The sequence below is a fragment of the Oncorhynchus kisutch genome, unplaced genomic scaffold, assembly GCF_002021735.2.
Source record: "Oncorhynchus kisutch isolate 150728-3 unplaced genomic scaffold, Okis_V2 scaffold804, whole genome shotgun sequence".
In the NCBI taxonomy this organism is placed as follows: Eukaryota; Metazoa; Chordata; class Actinopteri; order Salmoniformes; family Salmonidae; genus Oncorhynchus; species Oncorhynchus kisutch.
In genome coordinates this window covers 50,439-75,018 of record NW_022262749.1, presented here as the reverse complement: position 1 = coordinate 75,018, position 24,580 = coordinate 50,439, and the positions used below count along the sequence as shown (strand labels likewise).

The following is a 24,580-nucleotide window of genomic DNA, read 5'->3' as shown; positions in this document are numbered from 1 at the left end:
TTCAGGCCGAAGTCTTCACGCTTTTTGATGCATTTCAGAACTGCAGTTTCCTCTGCTTGGAGCAACAGGGCAGGGCAGTACGGATTTATTCTCTTACATCTGCAAGCAGAGTGAACATCAGACAGGATGACATTGTCTCCCTCAATCCGTGCAATGGCTACTGTTATAGGTTTCAGGCTGTTTACCACTCTCTCCCAAAATACATCATCCAGGAGGATCCTCATGATGGGGCTGTCCATATTGGCAGAATGTGATATGACCATTTCATGGGGAGACTCCTTTCCTTCCAGAAAACCATCAAAATAATGACAACACCACCCCAACAGGTGTTGCTGGGCAGCTTCAATGTGGTGCTCTTATTCTTCTCACTTTGCTTGGTGAGGCAGATTGCTGCTATAACCTGATGACCTTTCACATACCTAACCATTTCCTTGGCTCTCTTGTAGAGTGTATCCATTGTTTTCAGTGTCATGATGTCCTTGAGGAGCAGATTCAGTGCATGAGCAGCACAGCCAATGGGTGTGATGTGAGGGTAGGACTCATCCACTTTAGACCAAGCAGCCTTCATGTTCGCAGCATTGTCTGTCCCCAGTGCAAATACCTTCTGTGGTCCAAGGTCATTGATGACTGCCTTCAGCTCATCTGCAATGTAGAGACCAGTGTGTCTGTTGTCCCTTGTGTCTGTGCTCTTGTAGAATACTGGTTGAGGGGTGGAGATGATGTAGTTAATTATTCCTTGCCCACAAACATTCGACCACCCATCAGAGATGATTGTAATACAGTCTGCTTTCTCTATGATTTGATTGACCTTCACTTGAACTGCATCCAAAAAATGAGTAGATAAAGCATGTCTGGTTAGAGGGGTGTATGCTGAGCGAAGAATATTCAGAAATCTCTTCCAATACACATTGCCTGTGAGCATCAGAGGTGAACCAGTTGCGTACACAGCTCGAGCAAGACATTCATAATTTATCTGACTACTTTCCTCCATTGAGTCAAATATACTTCTGATTCCAGGAGGACCATGATCTGTTGCTATCGATAAGGACTCTGATTCATCATTTTCACCTCGAATAGAAGTAAGAGGGACTTTTGTCAGAGGTTGTGAGCCCTGGGGGAACTTTATGCACTTGGCCAGATGATTCTGCATCATATTCTTCACATATGATTTGGCACAGTATTTGCAAATGTACACAGCTTTTCTTTCTACATTAGCTGCAGTGAAATGTCTCCACACATCAGGTAGTGACCGTGGCATTTTCCTGTAAATATTAGAACCCCACATACAACAACACGTACAGATAAATAGTTAAGCAGTTAGATTAAACTTCTTTGTAAGATAATTTAAAAAAAAAAATATGTATGGAAACAGGTGAATTAACACTCCTCGGTTAGCAGGTTCAAGCAAGCTAAAACCCACATGGTAGCAAAAACGAAGTAGCAGTAATTGTTAACAAGTTAGAAATGATTTAAACACACTTCGCTGTAGGCTACTATTTACAAGTTAACAAAAAATATTTTCAACCCACCCAGTATTGTAATCAAAACTTACCAGAAAGCGTGTAGTCCTTGGGTCAGACAGTGTAGTAGTGTGGGCTCAATAGCATCTCATTGGTGTGCAAGATCTTGAGAATCAGAATTTTGACTTGCATAAAGCTGGAAATGGTTACCAAAGTATCTCTAAAAGCCTTGATGTTCAAATTGTCTATAAATGGAGAAAGTTCAGCACTGTTGCTACTCTCTAGGAGTGGTTGTCCTGCAAAGATGACTGGAAGAGCACAGAGCAGAATGCTCACTGAGGTTAAGAACAATCCTAGAGTGTCAACTAAATACTGACAGAAATCTCTGGAACATGCTAACATCTCTGTTGACGAGTCTACGATACGTAAAACACTAAACAAGAATAGTGTTCATGGGAGGACACCATGGAAGAAGCCACTGCTGTCCCTCTCTTCCTCCCCTCCCTCCCTGACCCCGTCCCTCTCTTCCTCCCCACCCTGACCCCGTCCCTCCCCTTCCCTACCTGACCCCGTCCCTCTCTTCCTCCCCTCCCTGACCCCGTCCCTCTCTTCCTCCCCTCCCTGACCCCGTCCCTCTCTTCCTCCCCTCCCCTCCCTGACCCCATCCCTCTCTTCCTCCCCTCCCCTCCCTGACCCCATCCCTCTCTTCCTCCCCTCTCCTCCCTGACCCCGTCCCTCTCTTCCTCCCCTCCCTTGACCCCGTCCCTCTCTTCCTCCCTCCCCTGACCCCGTCCCTCTCTTCCTCCCCACCCTGACCCCGTCCCTCTCTTCCTCCCCGTCCCTCTCTTCCTCCCCACCCGGACCCCGTCCCTCTCTTCCTCCCCGTCCCTCTCTTCCTCCCCTCCCTGACCCCGTCCCTCTCTTCCTCCCCTCCCTGACCCCGTCCCTCTCTTCCTCCCCACCCTGACCCCGTCCCTCTCTTCCTCTCCTTCCTGACCCCGTCCCTCCCTGACCCCGTCCCTCTGTAATTCTTGTCAGTGTTTAAGCAGCAGCTCAGTAACAGGACAGAGGTCACAGCACATGGAGTCTACGTCACAAGTGGCACCATATTCCCCTGTTTTAGTGCACTACTTTTGACCTTACAGTCAACATCTTTTGTATCAACAAGCCATAGTTGAATGCACTTTGTTTAGCTTTCAGGCTTATCTTTTAAACCCACGCAGGATCGCCCATAGGGTGCACTAGGCCCCATAGGGCTCTGGTCAGAAGTAGTGGACTATATAGGGAACAGGCTGCTATTTGAAACTAGTAGAAACATGTTCCTAACGGTCTCTCTTGGATCCTGACTGAGAGGAGAGAGCAGCATTCCATAGAACACGTTGCCTCCCCATGTTGTCCCCGTGGGAGGTGTGACACGAGCAATGCTGATGACCTCACACACACACGTTAGGTGAGCGCTGATGGTTGGAGGTGATGGCAGCACTATGGTTTAACACGACGCTGTTCGTTCACACCACAGGGTTGGTTGACACACTGCAGGGTTCACAACACACACCTCTGTGTGGGTGGAGGTGTGAGGAGAGACAGAGGAGTAACCAGCTCACACCGTGGTCTACAGTTAGTCTGACTCTGGCCTATATACTCTGGACATCAGTCCAGCCAACAGAAAGGCATGTTTTCTGCGTCATGACAATTTATCCTAGACAGACTTCTAAATATAGAACATCTATTTGGCTACCAATGATTCATTGAAAATGAGCATTTCTTGAAAGTGCAACATGCTCCATTTAAAATGACGTCCCCGACTGCAAGTCATTATTGTGCTGCTGTCTGCATGGTCCCACCCTGTTGGTCTGATGGAGAGATAATGGGACGTTCACCTCTGGTAAGTGGCTGTGTAGTACGACCCAGAGACATACATTAAGTGCTTGGCCAGGTTTGAGAACGGCTGCCATGGCAACGCCTCTATTCTCTAGATGTTGGTGATGTAACAATGCTAGAGTGACAGTTCCCTATGAAGTGACCTGCTGTAAACAAACAAAACAGAGCAGTGAATTGCAGATGTTTTTATGGATTAGCGTTCGGGATCGTGTGCATCCAAGGCGGTGTTGTGGTGTCAAACAAATGACGTATCTGCTTTCACTGGACGTCTTCACAGGTTTAAAACCTGTCAGAAATAAACCGTGCAACTCTGAAGTGTGGCAGTGGCTACAGAGCCTTTTCACTTGGCTACTGAGGAGGAAGTGGCTCTCAGAACGTTCAGACAGAAACCTCTCTAGATACATGTATAATAGGAGTCCGGCACGGCCCTAGCAGCCTGCTAGGAGTCCGGCACGGCCCTAGGAGTCCGGTCCGGCACGGCCCTAGGAGTCCGGAACGGCCCTAGCAGCCTGCTAGGAGTCCGGAACGGCCCTAGCAGCCTGCTAGGAGTCCGGCACGGCCCTAGCAGCCTGCTAGGAGTCCGGCACGGCCCTAGCAGCCTGCTAGGAGTCCGGCACGGCCCTAGCAGCCTGGACTAGCAGCCGGGACGGCCCTAGCAGCCTGGACTAGCAGCCGGGGCTACTGGCAAATCTCTGAATAGTGTAATATAACCCAGGTCACCGATGTCTGGAAACTTCCAATGTCATCGGTAGCTAGAGGAGTCTACTGTAAAAGATTGAAGAAGGCTATTCTAGTCTGTTCTTATTCCCAGGTCTTATGTCCAACAGTCTGGGGAATGACTGGGATAAGAGGCAGATCTCTGAAGAAACCCAGTCTGGGTAACCCTGTGTAGAATGAACATCTAGAACAAGCCTGCCTAGCCGCCATAGCCCCCCCCCCCCCCCCCCATGGCCTCAGGTTATCCTTTCATCACTCTATCCAGGTCAGTAGGTTTTATTGGCTCCAGACTGACTGTCCAGACTGACTGAGTGCCACTGCCCAGCTTCAGCCACCTTCTCTGAGGTTGGATGGGCTGCATGGTGGGGGAGGGGGAGGGGGATACCACCTTCTCTGGGGTTGGATGGGCTGCATGGTGGGGGAGGGGGATACCACCTTCTCTGGGGTTGGATGGGCTGCATGGTGGGGGAGGGGGAGGGGGATACCACCTTCTCTGGGGTTGGATGGGCTGCATGGTGGGGGAGGGGGATACCACCTTCTCTGGGGTTGGATGGGCTGCATGGTGGGGGAGGGGGAGGGGGATACCACCTTCTCTGGGGTTGGATGGGCTGCATGGTGGGGGAGGGGGATACCACCTTCTCTGTGGTTGGATGGGCTGCATGGTGGGGGAGGGGGATACCACCTTCTCTGGGGTTGGATGGGCTGCATGGTGGGGGAGGGGATACCACCTTCTCTGGGGTTGGATGGGCTGCATGGTTGGGGAGGGGATACTACCTTCTCTGGGGTTGGATGGGCTGCATGGTGGGGGAAGGGATACCACCTTCTCTGGGGTTGGATGGGCTGCATGGTGGGGTGGGGGATACTACCTTCTCTGGGGTTGGATGGGCTGCATGGTGGGGTGGGGGATACCACCTTCTCTGGGGTTGGATGGGCTGCATGGTGGGGGAGGGGATACCACCTTCTCTGGGGATGGATGGGCTGCATGGTGGGGGAGGGGATACCACCTTCTCTGGGGTTGGATGGGCTGCATGGTGGGGGAGGGGATACCACCTTCTCTGGGGTTGGATGGGCTGCATGGTGGGGGAGGGGGATGCCACCTCTGGGGTTGGATAGGCTGCATGGTGGGGGAGGGGGATACCACCTTCTCTGGGGTTGGATGGGCTGCATGGTGGAGGAGGGGGATACCACCTTCTCTGGGGTTGGATGGGCTGCATGGTGTAATCTGAAGGGTCAGTAACTCTCTAATGGAGCTGGGCTGTTAGTAATGTAGAGTTCTGTAATCTGAAGGGTCAGTAACTCCCTCTAATGAAGCTGGGCTGTTAGTAATGTAGAGTTCTGTAATCTGAAGGAGTGGATGAGGTATTCAGTAGAGGGTTGTAAAACATAACGCACAGTGTTATTTATGAATGGAGATTAGTGAATGTTTCTCCTCGTAACTCAGGTTACAGCTCCCACAGCAACTGTTACTGCTGTCATTTCCTCACTGTGTGTGTGTGTGTGTGTGTGATGGAATCATTTATTTTAGTAGCAACAGTACAACTCCACAGCACTTGTCTTTCAACTCAATCAAGCCAAGTGTGTTTTGCCTCTAACTCTGATTGAAGTGGAGGAAATCTGTCTGTTTTAGAGGAAGCTGAACGTTAAAGCCCCGTGAAACCCACTCGTTGCCTTTCTCATGATTAGTGTTCAGGGCTTTCTCTCCCCATAATGTTGGGTCTTAATGAACCAGAAATATACCACAGTCAGTAACCTAGATGTAACCTATAAACACCTAACATTTAGAGTGCACGTCCCCAATGACACCCTGTGTCCTGTATAGTGATGCGCCCTATGGGCTCTGGTCAAAAGAAGTGCACTACATAGGGAATAGGGTGCCCTTTGGGAAGCAGACAAAGTTAACACGGCGTTTCCATGGCGTTCCCAGGGTAAGAATACTGTTGGGAAAACGCTCTGGAATTCCACAATGTCTTCCTGACCAGATGTCACATGATGAGGAAAAGAGGAACATATTTAGGGATGGATTGGAACGTGTGTGTGTGTGAAGGCTGTTGGTGAGTCACCGTGGGAACTCGGGGGTCACTGCTTGGGAATTGACTTTTCAAACACGTTTACAACACTCTCACACACACACACACATGCTCTTTGACAAAATGCAACATCCATGTCACGTGAGTCAGAACACAGAGAAGAGAAACAGCTGGGGTGTCTGTACTATAATGGACATTCATAGATTGCAGTGTTCTGTCATCACTGTACTAAAGTATTCATTATCCCCGATGGGATTTAAATGCTTGAATATCACGTAGACTGTATGTTGCAAACCATATTTCACAATGTTCAGAGAGAGAGAGAGAGGTAGAGCGAGAGAGATAATGAGAAAGATCAAAAAGGGTGGAGAGAGACATTCAGTCTAAACATTGCCTTCCTCCCACACCCCAACACACTCAGCACGACCCTGACCTTTGACCCAGAAGTGAATTATGGGGCCTGAGCTAGCAGGATGTCAGAGAAATGAACCATGCATAACATACTGTGGGTGCTGTGAAACATCTCAACTGATGATCTGACATTCAACACACACAGTCTTGTGCAGTGAAAGTAGAGGGGACTTGGTCTTTGCAAATTGTGGTTTATAATCCTTTCGCAAAAGTGTATTATAGACTGGCATTTGCTTATGAATGATTCTCCTTCCCTTGCTAGTAGTAGCTTGCCGGCAGCCCGACTAGCTGGCTTTAGCCTGGGGAAAAACATAACAAGCTTGTACCGGTACAGAGTCAATGTGCAGGCTATATACAGGGGTGTACAGAGTCAACGTGCAGGCTAAATACAGGGGTGTACAGAGTCAATGTGCAGGCTATATACAGGGGTGTACAGAGTCAATGTGCAGGCTATATACAGGGGTGTACAGAGTCAATGTGCAGGCTATATACAGGGGTGTACAGAGTCAATGTGCAGGCTATATACAGGGGTGTACCGATACAGAGTCAACATGCAGACTATATACAGGGGTGTACCGATACAGAGTCAACATGCAGACTATATACAGGGGTGTACCGATACAGAGTCAACATGCAGACTATATACAGGGGTGTACCGATACAGAGTCAACATGCAGACTATATACAGGGGTGTACCGATACAGAGTCAACATGCAGACTATATACAGGGGTGTACCGATACAGAGTCAACATGCAGACTATATACAGGGGTGTACCGATACAGAGTCAACATGCAGACTATATACAGGGGTGTACCGATACAGAGTCAACATGCAGACTATATACAGGGGTGTACCGATACAGAGTCAACATGCAGGCTATATACAGGGGTGTACCGATACAGAGTCAACGTGCAGACTATATACAGGGGTGTACCGATACAGAGTCAACATGCAGACTATATACAGGGGGATACAGAGTCAACATGCAGACTATATACAGGGGTGTACCGATACAGAGTCAACATGCAGGCTATATACAGGGGGATACAGAGTCAACATGCAGACTATATACAGGGGTGTACCGATACAGAGTCAACATGCAGGCTATATACAGGGGGATACAGAGTCAACATGCAGGCTATATACAGGGGGATACAGAGTCAACATGCAGACTATATACAGGGGCACCAGTTATTTGAGGTAGTTTGTACATGTTTTATTAAAGAGACTATGCATAGATGACTACAGAGTAGCAGCGGTGTAAAAGAGAGGGAGGGGGGAGGGGGGGGGCACTGCAAGTAGTCTGGGTAACCATGTGATTAGATGTTCAGGAGTCTTAAGACTTGGGGGTAGAAGCTGTTTAGAAGCCTTTTGGGCTTAGACTTGGAACTCCGGTAACGCTTGCCGTGCGGTAGCAGAGAGAACAGTCTATGGCTGGCTGCAGTCTTTGACAATTTTTAGGGCCTTCCTCTGACACCACCTGGTATAGAGGTCCTGGGTGACAGGAAGCTTGGCCCCGGTGATGCACTGGGCCGTTCGCATTACCCTCTGTAGAGCCTTGCGGTTGGAAGCCGAGCAGTTGCCGTACCAAGCAGTGATGCAACCAGTCAGGATGCTCTCGATGGTGCAGCTGTAGGACCTTTTTGAGGATCTGAGGACCCATGCCAAATCTTTTCAGTCTCCTAAGGGGGAATAGGTTTTGTTGTGCCCTCTTCACAACTGTCTCGGTGTCCTTGGACCATGTTAGTTTTTTGGTGATGTGGACACCAAGGAACTTGAAGCTCTCAACCTGCTCCACTGCAGCCCCGTCGATGAGGTTGATATTTTGGCACCACACGGCCAGGTCTCTGACCTCCTCCCTATAGGCTGTCTCATCGCTGTTGGTGATCAGGCCTACCACTTGTGTCATCTGCAAATTTAATGATGGTGTTGGAGTCGTGCCTGGCCGTGCAGTCATGATTGAACAGGGAGTATATGAGGGGACTGAGCACCTAATGGGCCCCTGTGTTGAGGATCAGCGCGGCAGATGTGTTACCCTTACCACCTGGGGGCAGCCCATCAGGAAGTCCAGGATCCAGTTGCTGAGGGAGGTGTTTAGTCCCAGGGTCCTTAGCTTATTGATGAGCTTTGAGGGCACTATGGTGTTGAACGCTGAGCTGTAGTCAATGAATAATACTGTGGGGATGACATCATCGATGCACTTATTGATGAGGCCAGTGACTGATGTGGTGTACTCCTCAATGCCATCGGAGGAATTCCGGAACATACTCCAGTCTGTTCTAGCAAAACAGTCCTGTAGCTTAGCATCTGCTTCATCTGATCACTTTTTTGTAGACCGAGTCACTGGTGCTTCCGGCTTTAATTTTTGCTTGTAAGCAGGAATCGGGAGGATAGAATTATGGTCAGATTTGCCAAAGGAGGGAGAGCTGTGATAGGTGGTCCAGAGTTATTTTTCCTTTGGTTGCACATTTAACATGCTGATAGAAATGAGGTAAAACGGATTTAAGTTTCCCTGCATTAAAGTCCCCGGCTACGAGGAGCGCTGCCTCTGGATGAGCGTTTTCTTGTTTTCTTATGGAAGAAAACAGCTCATTCAGTGCTGTCTTAGTGCCAGCCTCTGACTGTGGTGGTATGTAAACAACTACAAAGAACACAGATGAAAACTCTCTCGGTAGGTAGTGTGGTCTACAGCTTATCATGAGAAACTCTACCTCAGGCGAGCAATAGCTCAAGACTTCCTTAGATATCATGCACCAGCTGTTGTTTACAAAAATACATAGTCCGCCTTCCCTTGTCTTACCAGATGCTGCTGTTCTATCCTGCCGTTACATCGTATAACCAGCCAGCTGTATGTTGATGTTGTCGTTCAGCCACGACTCCGTGAAGCATAAGATGTTACAGTTTTTAATGTCCAGTTGGTAGTTTAATCTTCCCAATAACTTGCCGATTTTATTGTGCAAAGATTGCATGTTTGCTAGCAGAATGGAGGGAAGTGGGTGTTTATCAGATCGCCTGCGAATTCTCAGAAGGCAGCCGGACCTTCGGCACCTCTTTCTCCGGCCTCTTCACGGTGATCACGGTGATCGGGGCCTGTTCCTGAGGAAGCATCCTTCTCGTCGGGCTCGTCAAGGTCCTGAAAGGAATAAAGGGGTTCTGCTAGTCCGTGCTGAGTAATCGCAGTCCTGAATCGCAGTAGAAATGATTTTTGGTCATAAGAGACAGTAGTGGCAACATTATGTACAAAATAAGTAAATAAATAAATAACGTTCTTGTTGTTTGGTTTACTGTTTGAACATTCACTGAGATTATAAATTCAAAATAGGCTTCTTTGATGAATAGCCTATATACTGTATAGATCCGATCAAGGAACGAAGCGACCACCACGTCTGTGGAAGGCCTGATACGCGTGTCAAAATGTTCACGTAGTAAGAAAGTCAGTCGAATGGAGCGTATTACAAGGAGCCACCCCTTTTTTGTGACAAAAAAAAAACTATTTCGTAATCCTCAGACTTGAGTTTGCGTAGAGCTTGTAGTAAACTTAACATCTGGGTCCCCATGTCGGGTGCCATTTAAGGCAGCGCGCGCTTGAGGCCTGAAGGGTGGAGTGGAGGGAGAGCGAGAGGAAGGGAGAGTGGGGTCATAGATGGAGAGGGAGAGTGTGCTTGAGGCCTGAGAGGAGGAGCAGAGGGAGGGAGGGCTTGTGGGAGCGGAGGGAGGGAGGGAGGGCTTGTGTGAGCGGAGGGAGGGAGGGAGGGCTTGTGGGAGCAGAGGGAGGGAGGGAGGGCTTGTGGGAGCAGAGGGAGGGAGGGAGGGCTTGTGGGAGCAGAGGGAGGGAGGGCTTGTGGGAGCAGAGGGAGGGAGGGAGGGCTTGTGGGAGCAGAGGGAGGGAGGGAGGGCTTGTGGGAGCAGAGGGAGGGAGGGCTTGTGGGAGCAGAGGGAGGGAGGGCTTTCTTAGTTTCTTTCCAATGGACTACTACATATTTCATGTACTGGTTGCTTTCCTGTCAGATCATCATCATGCCACCCAGAAGCAGTGTCTCATAAATATACAGCTCTCTTTGTCTGGCTTTTAATTATTCCTGCTTCCATTTTCTTTCCATACAAGCATTCAGTGGAGGATGCTGGGTAACAACAAACATGTTTGGGTATGTATCCGCTGCAGCCCCTGTGTTTGTGTGTTTTAGACCAGCCTATCAACAGAAACATCACTTGTCATGGAAACTAAAACAGACTTTTATTTACTCACTACAGCTAGACGGATGTTGTTCCGTAACATGGCTGGTGTTATTAGATCAAGCTATTTGGCTGCCAACCTATGTTGGATTGGATTTCTCTGACATCAGGAAACTACTGATATACTTTCACTATATTAGTCAGGATTTGTCACATGCTGTACAATGTGTACCAAGAAAAGCAGGTGAAGTGGGTATCTTATCTAATGTGTTACTTGTGGTGAATAAACAGTGCAGTGTTTCTCAGTCTTTTCCAAATCAGGGACCGGCAAGCGATGGCTTTTCACTGCTCAAAGGACTTCTTGTAAGAAAGAGGGCGTCTTGTAAGAAAGAGGGCGTCTTGTAAGAAAGAGGGCGTCTTGTAAGAAAGAGGGCGTCTTGTAAGAAAGAGGGCGTCTTGTAAGAAAGAGGGCGTCTTGTAAGAAAGAGGGCGTCTTGTAAGAAAGAGGGCGTCTTGTAAGAAAGAGGGCGTCTTGTAAGAAAGAGGGCGTCTTGTAAGAAAGAGGGCGTCTTGTAAGAAAGAGGGCGTCTTGTAAGAAAGAGGGCGTCTTGTAAGAAAGAGGGCGTCTTGCGTCGATTGGGAAGCGGGCGTCTTGCGTCGATCGGGAAGAATTAGCCGGTACCCTAGTGGTTAGAGCAGTAACCTGAAGGTTGCAAGATCGAATCCCCTAGCTGACAAGGTAAAAATCTGTCATTCTGCCCCTGAACAAGGAGGTTAACCCACTAACCCACTGTTCCTAGGCCGTCATTGAAAATAAAAATGAGTTCTTAACTGACTTGCCTAGTTAAATAAAGGTCAAATAAAAAAATAACTTTTTTTGTGGGATACACATAAGGGATTCTAAGTCTTGTGGCATATTTTAGTTAAACTTTCCTTCTGCATGCACAGTGCATTCTTCCATCACATGTACTTCTGGTTCTCAAGATCTTGCACACTAATGAGATGCTATTGAGCCCACACTACTACACTGTCTCAGCCAACAACTACATGCTTTCTGGTAGGTTTTGATTACAATACTGGGTGGGGTGAATATATTTTGACATAATTTTTTTTGTTAACTAGTAAATAGTAGCCTATAGCATAATGTGTTTAAATCATTTCTAACTTGTTAACAATTTCTGCTAGTTAGTTTTTGCTACCATGTGGGTTTTAGCTTGCTTGAGCCTGTTAACTGAGGAGTGTTAATTCACCTCTTTCCATACATGTTAAAATTCAAAACATTTATCTTACAAAGGAGTTGTTTTAATTTAACTACTTAACAATTTATCTGTACATGGAATTGTGTGGAATTGTGACGAGTTATTGGGGAAGATTAAACTACCAACTGGACAAATACGGTGCCAAATCATATGTGAAGAATACAACAGATGCAGAATCATCTGGCCAAGTGCATAAAGTTCCCCCAGGGCTCACAACCTCTGACAAAAGTTCCTCTACTTCTATTCGAGATGAAAATGATGAATCAGACTCCTTATCGATAGCATGGTCCAGACACAAGGGACAACAGACACACCGATCTCTACATTGCAGATGAGCTGAAGGCAGTCATCAATGACCTTGGACCACAGAAGGAGTTTGCACTGGGGACAGACAATGCTGCGAACATGAAGGCTGCTTGGTCTTAAGTGGAGGAGTCCTACCCTCACATCACACCCATTGGCTGTGCTGCTCATGAATTGATTCTGCTCCTCAAGGAAATCATGACACTGAAAACAATGGATACACTCTACAAGAGAGCCAAGGAAATGGTTAGGTATGTGAAGGGTCATCAAGTTATAGCAGCAATCTGCCTCACCAAGCAAAGTGAGAAGAATAAGAGCACCACATTGAAGCTGCCCAGCAACACCTGTTGGGGTGGTGTTGTCATTATGTTTGACGGTCTTCTGGAGGGGAAGGAGTCTCTCCAAGAAATGGCCGTGTCACAGTCTGCCGATATGGACAGCCCCATCAAGAGAATCCTCCTGGATGATGTATTTTGGGAGAGAGTGGTAAACAGCCTGAAACTCCTGAAACCTATAGCAGTAGCCATTGCACGGATTGGGGGAGACAATGTCATCCTGTCTGATGTTCGGACTCTGCTTGCAGATGTAAGAGAATAAATCCGTATTGCCCTGCCCTGTTGCTCCAAGCAGAGGAAACTGCAGTTCTGAAATACACCAAAAGCGTGAAGACTTCGGCCTGAAGCCCAAACACGCCGCAGCGTACATGTTGGACCCCAAGTATGCTGGCAAGAGCATCCTGTCTGGTGCAGAGATCAACAAGGCCTATGGTGTCATCACTACCATGTCTTGCCACCTTGACGTGGGTGAGGGCATGGTTCTTGGCAGTCTGGCGAAGTACACTTCCAAGCAAGGGCTTTGTGATGGAGATGCAATATGGCAGTCGTGCCAACATGTCAGCCTCCTGGAGGAAGGGACTTTGTGGATATGAGGCTCTTTCCTGTTGCCTAGATCATTCTCCAAATCTCACCAACATCAGCCGCCTCGGAGCTCAGCTGGTCCTTGTTTGGGAACACACACACCAAAGCACGCAACAGGCTGACCAATACAAGGGTTGAATAGTTGGTGGCCATCCAGGCAATTTTGAGGCATTTTGAGCCTGACAACGAGCCATCCTTAACAAGGTTGGAAAGTGACAGTGAAGATGAGGCCTCAGAGTCTGATGTTCAAGAGGTGGACATTGAGGAGGTCCAAGGAGAAGACATGGAAGCCTGAGAGGAAGACAACCAAAGGTTTAGTTTCTAGAATATCATTTTACAGATGCATGTTGAAAACATTTTTGGGAGATGCATTGGATCATTCAATATTCCCTTTTGTTGTTCAGTGAAATCATCCCATGTGAAGAGTTAACTCATTTAATTAAAGTTCAATTCGTAACTAAATTCTTTTTTTTTTTCTTCTATGGAAGTACTTAATCATTTGCTATTGTCTTCTTATGAGGTAAAAGGTTTGTCTCCATATGATATGGTAAATATATCCAATGCAAATAAACATCTTTTTAAATGGTATAAATATTAACTTGCATATTTTTCTGTTAATTCCCACGTATTCCAGTTAATTCCCACGTATTCCAGTTAATTCCCACGTATTCCAGTTAATTCCCACGTATTCCAGTTAATTCCCGTTAATTCCCACGGAACATTTCCACCTCTGAATATTCCCCAAAATGTGCAACCCTAGGTGTAGACCAGGGAGAGGACATGTGGTGTAGACCAGGGAGAGGACATGTGGTGTAGACCAGGGAGAGGACATGTGGTGTAGACCAGGGAGAGGACATGTGGTGTAGACCAGGGAAGAGGACATGTGGTGTAGACCAGGGAAGAGGACATGTGGTGTAGACCAGGGAAGAGGACATGTGGTGTAGACCAGGGAAGAGGACATGTGGTGTAGACCAGGGAAGAGGACATGTGGTGTAGACCAGGGAAGAGGGCATGTGGTGTAGACCAGGGAAGAGGGCATGTGGTGTAGACCAGGGAAGAGGGCATGTGGTGTAGACCAGGGAAGAGGGCATGTGGTGTAGACCAGGGAAGAGGGCATGTGGTGTAGACCAGGGAAGAGGGCATGTGGCGTAGACCAGGGAAGAGGGCATGTGGCGTAGACCAGGGAAGAGGGCATGTGGCGTAGACCAGGGAAGAGGGCATGTGGCGTAGACCAGGGAAGAGGGCATGTGGCGTAGACCAGGGAAGAGGGCATGTGGCGTAGACCAGGGAAGAGGGCATGTGGCGTAGACCAGGGAAGAGGGCATGTGGCGTAGACCAGGGAAGAGGGCATGTGGCGTAGACCAGGGAAGAGGGCATGTGGCGTAGACCAGGGAAGAGGGCATGTGGCGTAGACCAGGGAAGAGGGCATGTGGCGTAGACCAGGGAAGAGGGCATGTGGCGTAGACCAGGGAAGAGGGCATGTGGCGTAGACCAGGGAAGAGGGCATGTGGCGTAGACCAGGGAAGAGGGCATGTGGCGTAGACCAGGGAAGAGGGCATGTGGCGTAGACCAGGGAAGAGGGCATGTGGCGTAGACCAGGGAAGAGGGCATGTGGCGTAGACCAGGGAAGAGGGCATGTGGCGTAGACCAGGAAGAGGGCATGTGGCGTAGACCAGGGAAGAGGGCATGTGGCGTAGACCAGGGAAGAGGGCATGTGGCGTAGACCAGGGAAGAGGGCATGTGGCGTAGACCAGGGAAGAGGGCATGTGGTAGCACGCGTGCAAAGCTTCTGATTGAAGGCTGACACTTGATTCCTCTGCAATGTACACACACACACACACACACGCACGCTTGATGCCTCTGCAGCCCTCAGACATTCATACAGACAGGAAGTAGTGTCGTCCGCTTGCCTTGCAGGGGGGGGGGGGGTTGGTAACCACGGAGACAGAAGCAGCAAGAGTGTGGTTGCCGTGGAGACAACAGCAGGTAAGGGCATTATAAACAGGAAGTGGATTGAGGCTGTGCCTCGACTGGCAGAGGGGCGGAGCCTCGGAGAGAGAGCGAGAACGAGGTCGAAGGCTCTGCTGGGCTGAACACTGCTGCCTGCTACCAGGAAACCTCGGCAGTCAAAATCTGTGGTTTTCCCCTCCACCACCCATCCTCAACCGAGACTTTCTAAATGTGTTATGAGAGCAGAGCTAGGAGGAGAGAGATCTGGAAGGAGTGAAGCCTGACTGGAGTACACAAAGGAAGAGACAGCCGCGTCATCAGATCAGATACAGGTATTGTCAGTGGAGCAGGTCAGTACATGGGTGATGTGTTGAAGCAGTGGAGCAGGTCAGTACATGGGTGATGGGTTGAAGCAGTGGAGCAGGTCAGTACATGGGTGATGTGTTGAAGCAGTGGAGCAGGTCAGTACATGGGTGATGGGTTGAAGCAGTGGAGCAGGTCAGTACATGGGTGATGGGTTGAAGCAGTGGAGCAGGTCAGTACATGGGTGATTTGTTGAAGCAGTGGAGCAGGTCAGTATATGGGTGATGGGTTGAAGCAGTGGAGCAGGTCAGTACATGGGTGATGGGTTGAAGCAGTGGAGCAGGTCAGTACATGGGTGATGGGTTGAAGCAGTGGAGCAGGTCAGTACATGGGTGATGGGTTGAAGCAGTGGAGCAGGTCAGTACATGGGTGATGGGTTGAAGCAGTGGAGCAGGTCAGTACATGGGTGATATGTTGAAGCAGTGGAGCAGGTCAGTACATGGGTGATGGGTTGAAGCAGTGGAGCAGGTCAGTACATGGGTGATGGGTTGAAGCAGTGGAGCAGGTCAGTACATGGGTGATGGGTTGAAGCAGTGGAGCAGGTCAGTACATGGGTGATGGGTTGAAGCAGTGGAGCAGGTCAGTACATGGGTGATGGGTTGAAGCAGTGGAGCAGGTCAGTACATGGGTGATGGGTTGAAGCAGTGGAGCAGGTCAGTACATGGGTGATGGGTTGAAGCAGTGGAGCAGGTCAGTACATGGGTGATGGGTTGAAGCAGTGGAGCAGGTCAGTACATGGGTGATGGGTTGAAGCAGTGGTGCAGGTCAGTACATGGGTGATGGGTTGAAGCAGTGGAGCAGGTCAGTACATGGGTGATGGGTTGAAGCAGTGGTGCAGGTCAGTACGTGGGTGATGGGTTGAGGCAGTGGAGCAGGTCAGTTCGTGGGTGATGGGTTGAGGCAGTGGAGCAGGTCAGTTCGTGGGTGATGGGTTGAGGCAGTGGAGCAGGTCAGTACGTGGGTGATGGGTAGAAGCAGTGGAGCAGGTCAGTACGTGGGTGATGGGTTGACGTAGTGGAGCAGGTCAGTACATGTGTGATGGGTTGAAGCAGTGGAGCAGGTCAGTACATGGGTGATGGGTTGAGGCAGTGGAGCAGGTCAGTTCATGGGTGATGGGTTGAGGCAGTGGAGCAGGTCAGTTCATGGGTGATGGGTTGAAGCAGTGGAGCAGGTCAGTACATGGGTGATGGGTTGAGGAAGTGGAGCAGGTCAGTTCATGGGTGATGGGTAGAAAAAGTGGAGCAGGTCAGTACATGGGTGATGGGTAGAAGCAGTGGAGCAGGTCAGTACATGGGTGATTGGTTGACGTAGTGGAGCAGGTCAGTACATGTGTGATGGGTTGAAGCAGTGGAGCAGGTCAGTACATGGGTGATGGGTTGAGGCAGTATTTGTGTACTATGCATGTAGGTCTGTGTGTGGTACATATTGATTTGTAGGGACCCTTATTAGGATGAGATTTCAGCATTGCATGTTGCATCATTTTCATGTGTGACTATGTTTCCTGGTTGACTTTCACATGTTTCACTGAAGCACTGCAGCTCTTTCTATTAGCCAACCTGATTTCTATTGTAGTGCCCCTCTCCTTCAGGTCAGCAGCCTGGGGTGACCTATAGCAGCGGCCTGGGGTGACCTATAATAGCAGCGGGCCGGGGTGACTATAGCAGCGGCCCGGGGTGACAATAGCAGCGGCCCGGGGTGACAATAGCAGCGGCCCGGGGTGACAATAGCAGCGGCCCGGGGTGACTATAGCAGCGGCCCGGGGTGACCTATAGCGGCGGCCCGGGGTGACCTATAGCGGCGGCCCGGGGTGACCTATAGCAGCGGCCCGGGGTGACCTATAGCAGCGGCCCGGGGTGACCTATAGCAGCGGCCCGGGGTGACCTATAGCAGCGGCCCGGGGTGACCTATAGCAGCGGCCCGGGGTGACCTATAGCAGCGGCCCGGTGTGACCTATAGCAGCGGCCCGGTGTGACCTATAGCAGCGGCCCGGGGTGACCTATAGCAGCAGCCTGGGGTGACTATAGGGGTGAGGTCAGGGCAGTAGAAGAGTCTGGTCTGAACACTGCGGGTCATAACAGTGATGCAGTAATGTGCGTTGTCAGGTGCCTGCCTGTCAGGACTCATCTCTCTATCCTGGAGGAATGCTCTGAGTACACACACACACACACACACACCCCTACTGCATCACCTGCCTTCCCTAGCTGAAGGGCATAGTTCTGTTTGTTCACTAAAAACAGCATGGCCTCTGTTTCAGCCTGATCTGGTCTGTTCCCTATAGCAGCATGGCCTCTATATCAGCCTGATCTGGTCTGTTCCCTATAGCAGCATGGCCTCTATATCAGCCTGATCTGGTCTGTTCCCTATAAGCAGCATGGCCTCTATATCAGCCTGATCTGGTCTGTTCCCTATAGCAGCATGGCCTCTATATCAGCCTGATCTGGTCTGTTCCCTATAAGCAGCATGGCCTCTATATCAGCCTGATCTGGTCTGTTCCCTATAGCAGCATGGCCTCTATATCAGCCTGATCTGGTCTGTTCCCTATAGCAGCATGGCCTCTATATCAGCCTGATCTGGTCTGTTCTCTATAGCAGCATGGCCTCTATATCAGCCTGATCTGGTCTGTTCCCTATAGCAGCATGGCCTCTATATCAGCCTGATCTGGTCTGTTCTCTATAGCAGCATGGCCTCTATATCAGCCTGATCTGGTCTGTTCCCTATAGCAGCATGGCCTCTATATCAGCCTGATCTGGTCTGTTCTCTATAAGCAGCATGGCCTCTATATCAGCCTGATCTGGTCTGTTCCCTATAAGCAGCATGGCCTCTATATCAGCCTGATCTGGTCTGTTCCCTATAAGCAGCATGGCCTCTATATCAGCCTGATCTGGTCTGTTCCCTATAGCAGCATGGCCTCTATATCAGCCTGATCTGGTCTGTTCCCTATAGCAGCATGGCCTCTATATCAGCCTGATCTGGTCTGTTCCCTATAGCAGCATGGCCTCTATATCAGCCTGATCTGGTCTGTTCTCTATAGCAGCATGGCCTCTATATCAGCCTGATCTGGTCTGTTCCCTATAGCAGCATGGCCTCTATATCAGCCTGATCTGGTCTGTTCTCTATAGCAGCATGGCCTCTATATCAGCCTGATCTGGTCTGTTCCCTCTAAACAGCATGGCCTCTATATCAGCCTGATCTGGTCTGTTCTCTATAAGCAGCATGGCCTCTATATCAGCCTGATCTGGTCTGTTCCCTATAGCAGCATGGCCTCTATATCAGCCTGATCTGGTCTGTTCCCTATAAGCAGCATGGCCTCTATATCAGCCTGATCTGGTCTGTTCTCTATAGCAGCATGGCCTCTATATCAGCCTGATCTGGTCTGTTTCCTATAGCAGCATGGCCTCTATATCAGCCTGATCTGGTCTGTTCCCTATAGCAGCATGGCCTCTATATCAGCCTGATCTGGTCTGTTCCCTCCCGTCAAGGTTGTTTCTCACTGGTTACATCACTATAGTGTCAAAAAAGATAACGAGACCCGCGAATGCCTTGTTCATGTTGCCCGGTCAGAGACTGAAGTGTGAGCTTGTTTTTCCCAGTTATTGTTACATTTTGTTCACCCCTACATGAACAATCATTCTATTTTATTTATGATTATTTTTTAAAGCATTGTGTCCTAGTGGATGGTCGGTCTGTGGCCATGACTCTCTGTGAGTGGCTGCATTTCTCCACCCTTATCCCTTGACTGTTTACAGGAACAATGGTGAGGTGTTTGTGAGTGGTTGCATTTCTCCACCCTTATCCCTTGTCTGTTTACAGGAACAATGGGGAGGTGTTTGCTCTGTCCCTGTACTACAGATTGCCCTTTAACCTTTGTAGCCTTCTGCCTGGTGTGTTTAACTTGTCTAAAGTCTGGGATCTTTAAAGACATTTTTTTCTTTGTATTTTTTCTTTCTTCTAGTTGAGTATATTATTTCTGTTTCTGTGTGTGTGTGTGTGTGTGTGTGTGTGTGTGTCTGTGTCGTCTGTGTCTGTGTCTGTGTCTGTGTCTGTGTCTGTGTCTGTGTCTGTGTCTGTGTCTGTGTGTGTGTGTGTGTCTGTGTCTCTGTGTGTGGTACTGTGTGTGTGTGTGTGTGTGTGTGTGTGTGTGTGTGTGTGTGTGTGTGTGGGTTTGTGTGAAACTTAATAAACAGAGTAAAATAATAATAATAAAAAGACAAGGACAGTTTCCTGTTTTAAATTAAAAGGAGGGATGTTTTGTTCCCCCCTCTGGCCGAGGCTATGTTCCACTGTTTACACTACATTATGCTACTGTTGTGTCTACGACGAGGACATTTTCAAAGGCAAAATAGAACAGTTATCTTCTTCCACCATTAAGTACTATTAGAAGACCATTGGTAACAGTTTGGCTCTTTCTCTCTGGGTTCATATAGGCCTGGTCTGGGGTTTAACAGTTTGGCTCTTTCTCTCTGGGTTCATATAGGCCTGGTCTGGGGTTTAACAGTTTGGCTCTTTCTCTCTGGGTTCATATAGGCCTGGTCTGGGGTTTAACAGTTTGGCTCTTTCTCTCTGGGTTCATATAGGCCTGGTCTGGGGTTTAACAGTTTGGCTCTTTCTCTCTGGGTTCATATAGGCCTGGTCTGGGGTTTAACAGTTTGGCTCTTTCTCTCTGGGTTCATATAGGCCTGGTCTGGGGTTTAACAGTTTGGCTCTTTCTCTCTGGGTTCATATAGGCCTGGTCTGGGGTTTAACAGTTTGGCTCTTTCTCTCTGGGTTCATATAGGACTGGTCTGGGGTTTAACAGTTTGGCTCTTTCTCTCTGGGTTCATATAGGCCTGGTCTGGGGTTTAACAGTTTGGCTCTTTCTCTCTGGGTTCATATAGGCCTGGTCTGGGGTTTAACAGTTTGGCTCTTTCTCTCTGGGTTCATATAGGCCTGGTCTGGGGTTTAACAGTTTGGCTCTTTCTCTCTGGGTTCATATAGGCCTGGTCTGGGGTTTAACAGTTTGGCTCTTTCTCTCTGGGTTCATATAGGCCTGGTCTGGGGTTTAACAGTTTGGCTCTTTCTCTCTGGGTTCATATAGGACTGGTCTGGGGTTTAACAGTTTGGCTCTTTCTCTCTGGGTTCATATAGGACTGGTCTGGGGTTTAACAGTTTGGCTCTTTCTCTCTGGGTTCATATAGGACTGGTCTGGGGTTTAACAGTTTAGCTCTTTCTCTCTGGGTTCATATAGGCCTGGTCTGGGGTTTAACAGTTTGGCTCTTTCTCTCTGGGTTCATATAGGACTTTTCTGGGGTTTAACAGTTTGGCTTTTCTAGTCCAGTCTCCTGATGCATCCCAAACACCCCTCTACGATGTAGCAGTGGTACAGTCCAGTCTCTTGCTGCACCACCAGGTGCCAGAGAGAGATCCCTCCATGTCAGTCAGACCGACAGGAACACAAACAAAGACAGTTCAATCAGTAATACGGTGGCAGGGTAGACTAGTGGTTAGAGCGTAGGGCTAGTAACCGAAAGGTTGCAAGTTCGAATCCCCGAGCTGTCGTTCTGCCCCTTAACAAGGCAGTTAACCCACTGTTCCTAGACCAGTTAACCCACTGTTCCTAGGCCAGTTAACCCACTGTTCCTAGACCAGTTAACCCACTGTTCCTAGGCCAGTTAACCCACTGTTCCTAGGCCAGTTAACCCACTGTTCCTAGGCCAGTTAACCCACTGTTCCTAGGCCAGTTAACCCACTGTTCCTAGGCCAGTTAACCCACTGTTCCTAGGCCAGTTAACCCACTGTTCCTAGGCCAGTTAACCCACTGTTCCTAGACCAGTTAACCCACTGTTCCTAGGCCAGTTAACCCACTGTTCCTAGACCAGTTAACCCACTGTTCCTAGGCCAGTTAACCCACTGTTCCTAGACCGTCATTGAAATAATTAGTTCTTAACTGACTTTCCTAGTTAAATAAAGGTACAATAAAAAAATACTGTGATTAAGTAATATTGTTAATCAGTAATATTGTTAATCAGTAATATTGTTAATCGGTAATACAGTAATATTGTTAATCAGTAATATTGTTAATCGGTAATACAGTAAAATTGTTAATCGGTATGCATCAGGAGACCGGACTGGACCACTGGTCCATTGTAAAGTGGTGTCAGATCGGAGTTTGTTTTGATCAAAAACACGTTGTTATCCACTCTTGTTTCAGAGCAATGATACGATGACATGGTATGAAACAATGTCTTGTCATGATCATATATATCTAATGTTGTTTTCCCCTCCTTTCTTTTCAGATTGAGCCACCCTGGAACTGAAGACATGTGTTATTGTATCTGGGGACTGCAATGAGTGTGACACGGATCTACCTTGAAGACTTCCCAAAGAGAGAGATCTGCCCTTCTGGGATCCTGACTGACTGACTGTGTGTCTGTGTGACAGACTCTGAGTATCTGAGGTGTGTGATCTCCACCAGCAACCATGCCCATCCTAAAGCAGCTGGTATCTGGTTCGTCCCAGACCAAACAGCGCCGCTCCCGTATGGACCTGACCCGGGAGATGATCAGCGCTCCCCTGGGGGACTTCCGCCACACCATGCACGTGGGTCGCAGCGGGGACGCCTTCGGGGACACCTCTTTCCTCTCCACCCACTCCGGGGAGGCCCCCCACCAGGCCGAACCCCAGGCCCATCCCCACTCCCCCCGCCCAGGGCTTTTATCCAGAACCTTCCGCAGCAGCAAACGCTCCCAGTCCGTCACCAGAGTGGACCAGAGAGACTGCTCGCTAGCGCCACCCAGTGGCTCGCCCACCTTCGTGAAGAACGCCATGTCTCTCCCCTTCCTCAATGATGAAAACGGTGACCATGTTGATGGAGGATACAGGGTGCCTAAGAGCCTCTCGTCCAGCCCACTGAAACAACTGAATGAGCAGGATGGAGGTGGAGGTACCAGGCCGTCTAATGGGGCCGCTGCTGGGGCCCGATCTCTGGAGCTGGATGAGAGGAGCTTTGGGGAGCTGACTGACCTGCCAAGCCCCAGCCGCGGGTACTACGGAGGAGGGATGAAGCACGCGGTGTCGGTCATGTCGTTCCACATCGACCTGGGGCCCTCCATGTTGGGGGACATCCTGGGGGTGATGGAGAAGGAGGATGATGATCTGGGATACGAGGAGGGGAAGAGCAGTGAGGGACGGGCCTCTCCTACACTACTCCTGGGAAGGGAGGTGGGAGGAGAGGAGGAGGGAGAAGAAGAGGAACCGGAAGCTGAGCTACTGCAGCTGCAGGAGGAGGCGGTCCCTGTACCTGCGAGTCCAACCAGCTCTGTAGAACCTGAGGTGGGAGAGGACGAGGGTGCACCCTACACCCCAGAGTACACCCCAGAGCCCCGCCCTAAACACCTGCAGCACCGATTAGATACCTGTTCTGTGTCCAGCTCCGCCTCTGGCTCCGCCCACGTGGAGCAGGAGAAACCTGCCGGACAGCTCCACGGAGGAGATACGAACAGTGCCACTTTCAGTGCACCACCTGAGGAAGAGGAGCTGGGGAAGTTTTCTTCCTTCTTGGAGGACGAGGATGATGAGATCCGTGTATGAAACGAGACGTACAAGCTCAAACCATATATGGAGCGGATGAGTGTGGATTAATACAGATGGATAGATTCTATACTGAGTGGATATGGATGAGTACAGATGGATATGGATGAGTACAGATGGATATGGATGAGTACAGATGGATATGGATGAGTACAGATGGATAGATTCTATACTGAGTGGATATGGATGAGTACAGATGGATATGGATGAGTACAGATGGATAGATTCTATACTGAGTGGATATGGATGAGTACAGATGGATATGGATGAGTACAGATGGATAGATTCTATACTGAATGGATATGGATGAGTACAGATGGATGAATTCAGTACTGTATAAAGTCAGCTTTATAAAGCCCCACATCACAACAGAGACGTATAGACTGGATGGCTAGAAGAAGAAACTGCTCCCTCTGTCCTTCCTGTGAGAATACAAACATCTGGACTTAGTCATGTGGACTGGGATCTGTGGACTGGGATCTGTAGACTGGGATATGTTGACTGGGATCCTGCTTCAGGGAGAAAGGGATCCTTCTGGATGAATAGAAACTCCATCTGTTACATACAGAACAGCTTGCTAACTTCTCCCTCACACACACCACATTACAGCTACTGTCTGTCTGTCTGTACACTGAGAGAAGTCACATGGAAGAGCAGTCCAAGTGTGTGAACTCGTGAATTTAGGAGAGACCCTTATAACATGTTGATAAACATGACTTTATTAAGCCTCTGTCCAGTGCTATTCATTCCCTTTACTTGTGTCATAATGATAATAATAAGGGCTTTTCTTCCTTAATAATCTGTGCCATTTCATATGATGTAGCTCCTCTCTGTCTCTGCCTGTTAAGTGGAACTGTGTTGGTGTAATCAAGTAGTCTGGCCGGAACAGAGATCTACTGTTACCGCGGTGATGGGGACCTGGCTGCCACAATAAAAGGCTTGTGTTGTGTGTATCACTCCACCAGCTGTGATGAGGCTTTTTCCATGCTAGAGCCTGGTAGAGAATCTTTACTAGAGCCTGCTAGCTACAACATTGTGACTAGAGCCTTCTACCTATTTTTAATTTTTTTTAAATTTTACCTTTATTTATCCAGGCAAGTCAGTTAAGAACATATTCTTATTTTCAATGACGGCCTGGGAACAATGGGTTAACTGCCTGTTCAGGGGCAGAACGACAGATTTGTACCTTGTCAGCTCGGGGGTTTGAACTCGCAACCTTCCGGTTACTAGTCCAACGCTCTAACCACTAGGCTACGCTGCCGCCCCTATAACATTGTGACTAGAGCCTTCTACCTATAACATTGTGACTAGGGCCTTCTACCTATAACATTGTGACTAGAGCCTGCTAGCTACAACATTGTGACTAGAGCCTGCTAGCTACAACATTGTGACTAGAGCCTGCTAGCTACAACATTGTGCCTAGAGCCTGCTAGCTACAACATTGTGCCTAGAGCCTGCTAGCTACAACATTGTGCCTAGAGCCTGCTAGCTACAACATTGTGCCTAGAGCCTGCTAGCTACAACATTGTGCCTAGAGCCTGCTAGCTACAA

The 24,580-nt window shown here is 49.0% G+C and overlaps 1 protein-coding gene across 2 annotated transcripts in view; it reads left to right on the top strand.

The window, feature by feature from the left end:
• LOC109886613 (cdc42 effector protein 4-like) overlaps positions 1-23,988 on the top strand; it is a 34,764-nt gene extending 10,776 nt beyond the window's left edge. For both annotated transcript variants that reach the window (XM_031816480.1, XM_031816481.1), the window contains one exon: positions 21,736-23,988. In XM_031816480.1, the coding sequence (XP_031672340.1) occupies positions 21,920-23,029 (1,110 nt within the window). In that variant the 5' untranslated portion in view covers positions 21,736-21,919 and the 3' untranslated portion in view covers positions 23,030-23,988. The remainder of the gene's footprint in view (positions 1-21,735) is intronic.
• Positions 23,989-24,580: the final 592 nt, after the last annotated feature.